The sequence below is a fragment of the Trematomus bernacchii genome, unplaced genomic scaffold, assembly GCF_902827165.1.
Source record: "Trematomus bernacchii unplaced genomic scaffold, fTreBer1.1, whole genome shotgun sequence".
Classification (NCBI taxonomy): Eukaryota; Metazoa; Chordata; class Actinopteri; order Perciformes; family Nototheniidae; genus Trematomus; species Trematomus bernacchii.
Genome location: NW_022987795.1, coordinates 179,768 through 190,023, shown reverse-complemented (window position 1 = coordinate 190,023; position 10,256 = coordinate 179,768). Strand labels below are relative to the sequence as shown.

At 40.9% G+C, this 10,256-nt stretch overlaps 1 protein-coding gene across 1 annotated transcript in view; it reads right to left on the bottom strand.

The window, feature by feature from the left end:
- dph5 (diphthamide biosynthesis 5) overlaps positions 1-6,034 on the bottom strand; it is a 9,206-nt gene extending 3,172 nt beyond the window's left edge. The window contains exons 1-3 of the mRNA XM_034149852.1: positions 5,804-6,034; positions 4,072-4,196; positions 754-862 (exon numbers count right to left, since the gene is read on the bottom strand). Coding sequence (XP_034005743.1) covers positions 754-862; positions 4,072-4,196; positions 5,804-5,938 — 369 coding nt within the window. The 5' untranslated portion in view covers positions 5,939-6,034. The remainder of the gene's footprint in view (positions 1-753; positions 863-4,071; positions 4,197-5,803) is intronic.
- Between the last annotated feature and the right edge of the window lie 4,222 nt (positions 6,035-10,256).

The window sequence follows — 10,256 nt, the reverse complement described above, 5'->3', positions numbered from 1 at the left end:
TTGGATCCAATATGTGACGTTTTCGCAGTCATTTCTAATATTCTTTCTATATTTTGACCATTTTGCATCTAAATAAATAATAATACATATTATTAATAATAAGAAGAAAGGAAAAAGATAGAAAAACTTCAACTCATATTAATAGAAATATATTAAAATGTGGGATTAAAGGAGTCGTGAATTAAATCCTTCTCTAAGACTTCTCTGAATAAAATGTAATTAATACCTCCTTATTATGATATTATATTTAAACATTCATTCGTTTGTATAATTCATTTATAAATACATAAAAACAGGGAAGGTTTAAACTATAAAACCTTGTTTATAAATCTGTATTTCTCAGTTTGTTCAGCTCATAAGGAGTCATGTGGTGAGGGGGCGTCTCATTAGCATAGCCCCGCCCCCTCATTAGCATATTAACGAGCTCCCGCTCAGTGCACAGCTGGGTCCTGCGTTCTGATTGGCTGCTGTGACAGCTCAGTTATTAATGACCTATCAGCAGATGGTGAGAGGTCCCTGAACGCACCGCTCTGTCAACTCAATCTGTGAGGAACTGATGTGACCCTATAGAGAAGAGAGAGCAGAGAGAGAGATGAGAGCGAAGAGAGAGCGAGGAGAGAGCGAGAGAGCGAGAGGAGAGATAGCGAGATAGTTAGAGAGAGAGAGAGAGAGAGAGAAGAGAGAGAGAGAGAAAGAGAGAGAGAGAGAGAGAGAGAGAGAGAGATCATGTATTCATTTTAATTGATTGAGTACCTGAAGGCCACAGCAGCCGACGGCGTTCATGATGGAGGCATTGTGGATGACTTTGTACGGTATCCCAGCATGCACTGCTCTCAGCACCAGGTCACTGTGGGTGGTTGCTCTGCAGGAGAAACATATCAATACATATTATTATTGAAGAAAACATCATATGTTTAGAGGTTTACTGAGAATTAACAACTGATATTTGATATTCTGAGCAGGAGAGGACTCTTTAAAGTAGAGACGCTACAGACTGATATACACCTGAACATCAGCAGGAGAGGACTCTTTAAAGTAGAGACGCTCCATACTGATATACACCTGAACATCAGCAGGAGAGGACTCTTTAAAGTAGAGACACTACATACTGATATACACCTGAACATCAGCAGGAGAGGACTCTTTAAAGTAGAGACACTACATACTGATATACACCTGAACATCAGCAGGAGAGGACTCTTTAAAGTAGAGACACTACCTACTGATATACACCTGAACATCAGCAGGAGAGGACTCTTTAAAGTAGAGACACTACATACTGATATACACCTGATCATCAGCAGGAGAGGACTCTTTAAAGTAGAGACACTACATACTGATATACACCTGAACATCAGCAGGAGAGGACTCTTTAAAGTAGAGGACACTACATACTGATATACACCTGAACATCAGCAGGAGAGGACTCTTTAAAGTAGAGACACTACATACTGATATACACCTGAACATCAGCAGGAGAGGACTCTTTAAAGTAGAGACACTACATACTGATATACACCTGAACATCAGCAGGAGAGGACTCTTTAAAGTAGAGACACTACATACTGATATACACCTGAACATCAGCAGGAGAGGACTCTTTAAAGTAGAGACACTACATACTGATATACACCTGACCATCAGCAGGAGAGGACTCTTTAAAGTAGAGACACTACATACTGATATACACCTGATCATCAGCAGGAGAGGACTCTTTAAAGTAGAGACACTACATACTGATATACACCTGAACATCAGCAGGAGAGGACTCTTTAAAGTAGAGACACTACATACTGATATACACCTGATCATCAGCAGGAGAGGACTCTTTAAAGTAGAGACCCTACATACTGATATACACCTGAACATCAGCAGGAGAGGACTCTTTAAAGTAGAGACCCTACATACTGATATGCACCTGAACATCAGCAGGAGAGGACTCTTTAAAGTAGAGACCCTACATACTGATATGCACCTGAACATCAGCAGGAGAGGACTCTTTAAAGTAGAGACACTACATACTGATATACACCTGAACATCAGCAGGAGAGGACTCTTTAAAGTAGAGACACTACATACTGATATGCACCTGAACATCAGCAGGAGAGGACTCTTTAAAGTAGAAAGTAGAGACACTACATACTGATATGCACCTGAACATCAGCAGGAGAGGACTCTTTAAAGTAGAAAGTAGAGACACTACATACTGATATGCACCTGAACATCAGCAGGAGAGGACTCTTTAAAGTAGAAAGTAGAGACACTACATACTGATATGCACCTGAACTGTTGTTTTCGTGCTTCATATATATATATGATGTATTGTTAGTAGCTGCTTCTTTGAGTCTCAACATGAAGGTTTTACCGAGAGATGTTTAAGAGAGAGAGAAACATCGTCTCATCTCCCTGCCTGACCCTCAGAGTGATGCTGAGGTTTGAACAGATTAAAGATGGCTTTTACTCTCCTCTCTCTTCATGTAAACTGTAACCCAGCGCTCACATGACCACACGTCCGCTCTGTCATTACCTCACAGCTGGTGTTTTGGGGAGAAACGAGCAGGAATGAGTGTGTGGTCAGTTTAAAGAGTGCTGACGCAGCAGAACTGGATCAATACGAGCTGCAGATGCTACGTGTCTGAAAACTGCACAAACATCACATCAAGCCCTCAGGATTATAAAAGACGCCCATCACCCCAGAAACAAACTGTTCTGGTAACGCAGCATCCGGACTAAAACCACCTGACTGAGGGACAGTTTCATCCCACAGGCTATAAGACTGTTAAACACCTGCACTTTGAAACATCCATAACATTTGTTAGAAAAATCTCCCTGGTCCCCGGCTTGAGCTTCAACCTCAGGATCCATGTGTTTATGATCCTCTCAAGAATGGAAGTAGTCAAAATCTAAAAAATCTGTCTTTTTCTCAAAAATCTCCAAAATCTGACTTTTTCTCAAAATCTCCAAATGCTGACTTTTTCTCAAAAATCTCAAAAAATTGGACTTTTTCTCAAAAATCTCAAAAAATTGGACTTTTTCTCAAAAATCTCAAAATTCTGACTTTTTCTCAAAATCTCAAAATTCTGACTTTTTCTCAAAATCTCCAAAATCTGACTTTTACACACAAATCTAAAGAATGCTGACTTTTCTCAAAAATCTCAAAATTCTGACTTTTTCTCAAAAATCTCAAAATTCTGACTTTTTCTGAATACTTAAAAATGTTAATAATCCCTGGTCCCCGGCTTGAGCTTCAACCTCAGGATCCATGTATCTGTGATCCTCTCCAGAATGGAAGTAGTCATCACATACAGAGCATCAACTAGTTCCTGAACAGTGTCCTTCACATGCTGATATCCAAGAGAGGGAGTTACACAGTCACAAGATGGAGGAATAGAAAGCAGTATTCAATGTTTACTTCAGATTAGCTCCACGTCAGAAATGAGCATGCTTGTCATATGTCTATCTCCATAGAGGCTGAATCATCATGTTAATCACATAGCTATCATATGCCTCAAACAGTCCTGATGCTCTTCTAGGTAATCATACATCCTGTCATGTTCACAGCTACAGTTGGGATACCTTTGTTAGCATGCTACTCTGATATTGGAAGAGGACGTTCAGTGTTTTCCCAACAGCATTCATCTGTTTGCAACTTACAAATTAGTTATCTAATATATCATATTCCAATGACTTGTATATAGACTCTCCTTGCTCTATTTTAACTATTGTATCTGTTTTATTGTGTTGCTCTGTTGGAGGAGCCTCAGATATCTACACTGTAGCTACGAACACATGACAATAAAAGCCTTGAATCTTGAATCTAGTGAACTGGGAGCACTCATCTTTTACAGTGGTGTCTTGTTGTTGGACGGGGGCTTCTTTTGACACTAGTAATGCAATATGTGGAATAAAACACATGTCCATACATGTTTCATTTTGCACTATTTGTAGTTGTATTTTGTCCTTTATATAATATGTTGCTCTGTTGGAGGAGTCTGTGACCTCAGATTGTGTTCATATCTACACTGTAGCTTCGAACACATGACAATAAAAGCCTTGAATCTTTTGTCTCACCCGAACGGGTCGCCCACCACCAGGAACGCCACGTCCGTCACGTCAGCGTCCTTCAGGATCTCGTCCGCCTGCTGCTCCACCAGATCCCTGTCCGCCAGGATCAGAGGCATCCCATAATACTCCTCCTGGGGAGAAGCACAGAGTGAGGGGGAGGGTGGCAGGAACAGCAGGAGTAGTAAAGTATTTTAAAGTCAATTCATAGTAAAGGATGTCATAGAAAAGTGAAACAAAGTCATATTATAAAATCTCATTTAAAAAAATCATAGAAAGTCTTTAACCCTCCGGTATCACTCATGACTAATGTGTGAGTCTTTTGTTTAATCTGATTCTGTGCAAAAACTAATAATCCACCAAAATCAATGTTGTTGCTAATCTTTGACATATCCAAGACTGTGATAAAAAAATAAAAAAGCCGACCCCCCCAACATTTATTATATGGAAAATAACTGCCTTTTTGTGCATGTTTTTCATAGAAAACGCGAATTCATGTTTTCAAACTGGCAGTTAAAGGGTTAAAATCCTGAAAATTAATTGATATTTGATATTTTTTTATCAGGACTGAAGTTGATTGAAAGATTTAACCCCAAAAAGTTTTAAAAAATATTAATCTGTTATTATTTTATAGCAGTTTTTGGAAGTGGACATTTTTGTCCCGAATGACTAATGTGTGAGTTTTTTGTTTAATCTGATTTTGTGCAAAAACTAATAATGCAAAAATATAAACTTTGTTGCTAATCTTTGACATATCCAAGACTGTGATAAAAAAAAAAAAGCCAGTCCCCAGATATGTATTATATGGAAAATATATATTTTATCATGAAAAACAACAGCGATTTCATGTATTCAAAATGGCATTTAAAGGGTTAAAATCCTGAGAATGATTAAATATTTGGTATTTCTGATTAGGGCTGAAGTTTCTTTAAAGATTGAACCCAAAAAAGTTGTGAAAAAAACCTTTTAATATAATGTTTTTATCAAAGTCTTTTGCAGTGGACATTTTTCTCCCGAATGACTAATTTGCGTAGTCCAATCGAGTGATACCGGAGGGTTAAATAATATCATATAGTTTGTCATTAAAATCCTAAAGACTGATAAAAAATGATGTTGAAGTAAATCATGATCTATCTATACAAAGCCCATGTCATAAAAAGTCTATAAAGTTTTTGTAGAGTATCTTATAAAAGTAAGAAAAAGTAACATTAGAATATGTGATAACAATTCCAATGTCATAAAAATACAAAATAAGTCACAATAAAATGTATATAATATTTCAAAAAAATTCATAAGAAGTCCAAATATAATATATAATAAAAAGTCATAAATCAAAACAGCAATACAAAATGGTATGTTATGAAAATTCATAAAAGTATTCAAAATAAATGTCATTAAAGTTATATATATGTATTAATATGTCGTAAAAATCATAAAAAGTCCCATGTTATGAACTACTTGTGGACTCCCTGTTGTCAGAGGTGGGAGAAGTACTCAGAAGTAGAAGTACACAATAGCATAACATTGAAATACTCAAGTAAAGTACAAGTACCTGGAAATTGTACCTATGTAAATGTACTTAGTTACTCTACACCTCTGTCTCTTGTAACTAAGGTTTCTCTGCAAAGCCTTTAATGTGTGATTCTCTGTCCTGGAGCATGGTGGTAACAACCTCTCCTGTACCTCCTGGGACAGCTTGTATTTGATCCTGAGACAGTTCAGTGTGATAGGAAGTCCTCACCAGAGCCTCCTTCCCCACGGTGAGGATGGAGGTGTAGGCCTCCAGGTAGACCCGGCTGCAGCCCCTCACGGCCGCCAGACCCTTCACCGTGATGTCCGTCGCGTCACCGAGCCCCAGCCCCACCAGGTACAGCATGCTGGCCCGCAGATACTCAACTAAAACTAATTAAAAACACTTCAATTTCAAGTTTATTTCTGCCTGTTTCTGCTTTCACGTGTAGTCTCACTGGACATACTGGAATACGGCATGTCGTAAACTGTTTACGTTCACGACAGCTACAGCCAAGTTACGTTTCTGTTCCGTTTGTTGACCAAACTCCATTCACAAATCCTCATATTTAATAAAAGCATTGATTGTTTCAGAGCTTTACGCAGATAACAAAATAACTTTTCTATATGTTTTCTTGTTCAATACAAGGCCTTCTTTAATTCGGCGTACTTATAATTACGATCTGTTTATTTGTAATAAATTATTAACATGTGTTTTTCTGTTGATGCCCTCCAACACCTCAGGTTCAGGGCAGATATCATGTTAAAATAAATCAAACCGTGGATTTCATTACAGCCGAACTAAAGAGAATCTTATTAAAGTTGTGTATACAGTAATCAATGTGTGTTACTGTCAGAACAGATAGTAGAGCCAAACTCTGTGGGAAAATCTTCATATTTATATATTTTAATTTTATATATTTTATTTATAGGCTATGTCCCACAATATATCAACAAATCTTTAATTCGAGGCAGAAGTAGCCAGTTGTGCAAAGGAAACAAGTGGATTTACTCAAGTACTGTAGCCTACTTGTACCAGATCTGAGTAGGCCTACTTCTAATTTTACTCAAGTACAATATCTGAGTACTTCTACTTTTACTACAAGATCTGAGTACTTCTACTTTTACTACAAGATCTGAGTACTTCTACTTTTACTCAAATACAATATCTGAGTACTTTTTCCACCTCTGGAAGTAGTTGTAAATTATTAAATAACAATAAAATACTAACCCTATTTGTGACCACCTTAATCTTTAGATGAGTCATAATTTTTAAACTTTAAAGACATGTCATATCTAAACAGAAAAGACAAAACAAGGATCTGAAAATAAGTGACTCAACATGTAACACAACACACAATTGACATGCATACAAATGCTTAAAAATATATTATTTATTTACAATAAATAAGAAGACTTCACAGACATATAGATTCACCCAGAGGCAGAGATGGGAAAACATGTTTTATTCGTGCATTGATTCTAAGATTTTGTGCTTTTTAGCTTCCATAAAATGTCCGCAAACATCTTAATCCTCATCCAGGAGTTTATTTGACTAACTCTGTCTGTTTGTGTCTGTAGATTTATCCAAAATGTATCATTACATAACACCTCATTTGCATATTTAAACATGACATGTCCACTCCTTGTAATTTGCTAAATATTGTGTTGATGTCAGTAATGAAGTGGGGGGACCTGTACTGTCTCCTGATTGGCTCTCCTCGGTCACATGTCCCTCTCTGGGTCTCCATGGTGACGGCGGCGGCAGCGCGGCGTGTGAAAGTAGTTGTGAATGAGATGGTGGGAAACCCTCCTCTCTCTCTCTCCCCTCTCTCTCCACTTGTTGTGGTAAACAAGCCTCTCTGGACCACGTGACCCCCCTCAGCCTTTCAACTGGAAACCAGTTAATGAGTGGTGGGGGGGAGCGGGTTATATAATGGGCTCTTCTGCTTTTTGGGGTCTGTGTAGGATGGGTGAGGAGGGGTGAGGATGGGGGTGAGGAGGGGTGAGGATGGGGGTGATGGGAGGGGTGAGGGAGGGTCTTTTGTTGCTGTGTTTCAGGGCTTGTTCGGCTCCAGTCATCCGGAGAACATGGAGAACATCTCTGTTAACTGTTTCTGCAGAACATCCTGAACCTGAGAAAACTCTTTAAATCCTGAAACAAGATCATTTATGAGGATTTAAATCACAAGGATCACTTTAAAAGAGATGACATTTTGAAGATCTCTTTAAAGATAGTTAAATCATGAAACAAGACCCTTTAAAAGAGTTAAATCATGACAAAAATACAGAGGCCGACCGGTTTGAACGTGCTAAAACAAACCTCTTCCATCAGGAGAAACTCTGCAGCTTCAGAGAGGATGCAGATATAAAAACACAAAGGTTCCACATGAAGAAACATCTCCAACAACAACACGTGCAGCATTTAGAGAACATTCAGTAACTTGAGGAGACATGCGCAGCTGGAGACCAGGGGACACTAAAGAGTGACGCACCCAGCTGGGAGACCAGGGGACACTAAAGAGTGACGCACACAGCTGGGAGACCAGGGGACACTAAAGAGTGACGCACACAGCTGGGAGACCAGGGGACCCTAAAGAGTGACGCACACAGCTGGAGACCAGGGGACACTAAAGAGTGACGCACACAGCTGGGAGACCAGGGGACACTAAAGAGTGACGCACACAGCTGGGAGACCAGGGGACACTAAAGAGTGACGCACACAGCTGGGAGACCAGGGGACCCTAAAGAGTGACGCACACAGCTGGAGACCAGGGGACACTAAAGAGTGACGCACACAGCTGGAGACCAGGGGACACTAAAAAGTGACGCACACAGCTGGGAGATCAGGGGTCACTAAAAAGTGACGCACACAGCTGGGAGACCAGGGGACACTAAAGAGTGACGCACACAGCTGGGAGACCAGGGGACCCTAAAGAGTGACGCACACAGCTGGGAGACCAGGGGACACTAAAGAGTGACGCACACAGCTGGGATTTAAGCCGTCAGATAAAACGCTTGTCTGGGATCAGATTAATCCTGTTTCTGTCTGAGTCATGTGACCCGAGACACCTGAACTCACCTGAGACTCCTTCATGTTTACACAACATATTAATTAACAAAATGTTTCGTCAGTATATCTGAAGGTTAGCTACGTTAGCTAGCTAGCTTACAGCAGATCTGCAGTAACATCAGAAGGAGTCATGTGACCACATTGTTCAAATAAGACCATCAAACATTTCAGGTGAGTTTCCAACAACACTTTTTAGGGTCCCCTTGTCTCCCAGCTGTGTGCGTCACTCTTTAGTGTCCCCTGGTCTCCCAGCTGTGTGCGTCACTCTTTAGTGTCCCCTGGTCTCCCAGCTGTGTGCGTCACTCTTTAGTGTCCCCTGGTCTCCCAGCTGTGTGCGTCACATTTTAGTGTCCCCTTGTCTCCCAGCTGTGTGCGTCACATTTTAGTGTCCCCTGGTCTCCCAGCTGTGTGCGTCACTCTTTAGTGTCCCCTGGTCTCCCAGCTGTGTGCGTCACATTTTAGTGTCCCCTGGTCTCCCAGCTGTGTGCGTCACATTTTAGTGTCCCCTGGTCTCCCAGCTGTGTGCGTCACATTTTAGTGTCCCCTGGTCTCCCAGCTGTGTGCGTCACATTTTAGTGTCCCCTGGTCTCCCAGCTGTGTGCGTCACTCTTTAGTGTCCCCTGGTCTCCCAGCTGTGTGCGTCACATTTTAGTGTCCCCTGGTCTCCCAGCTGTGTGCCTCACATTTTAGTGTCCCCTGGTCTCCCAGCTGTGTGCGTCACGTTTTAGTGTCACGCGGGGGTGACTGTGGCGTAAAAAAAAAGGAAAAAAAAGGTGAGAAAGTTGCATGCTTTGTGATATGATGACGTCTGAGATTGTACTCTTTTGCAACAGGTGTAGCCTTATTGAACGATGTTATGATGAATGCGTATTTATTCGTCCATTCCTCATTAAAACTGCGGTTTTCCACGTCAACTTTACGCCTGAGGCTCTTTGACAGTGACATATTTGCGTGCCTAAATGATATATAAATATATATATATATAAAAATCTCTGGCCCCGAAAGTGTCTCTTGGATTAATTTTGGCCCTTGGACAAATGTAGTTGGTGACCCCTGCTGTAGAGTCTGGACAGTACCACCATGATGATGATGATGATGATGATGATGATGATGATGATGATGAAGACCATGTTAAACAGGTGTTTGTGGCTGCAGGTAAAAAGCAGGTTAATGAGACGTTTTGTGTCGTTTCTCCAAATTCGAGTCTTTAATTGGATGATTTCCTGGAAACTGAATCTTTATGCAACACGTTACACAACGGCGAGAGTGAGGGAGGACAGGATGAATCAGAGAGGAGAGGGTGAGGAGGGTGAGGAGGGTGAGGAGGCCCTGGTTTCTTTGTGGCTCCCACAGAAAACATCTCCAATTACAGGACAAAGCCGGCTCATTCAGGCCAGCAGCTCCAACTCTGCAGCTTTGCATGTCTAATGAGCGCGCCGCTGAATGCTAAGAGGCCTCGACACCCCCATCATCCCCCCTGTCTCCCCCCAATATCCCCCTGTACCCCTCTACAGTGGGACATCCAGGCTGGGTCTTCTCTCAAACCTCCTTCTCTGCAGCAAAACGACCAACACCACACGGTCACTATAATAACGGCTCTTTGAGATCTGAG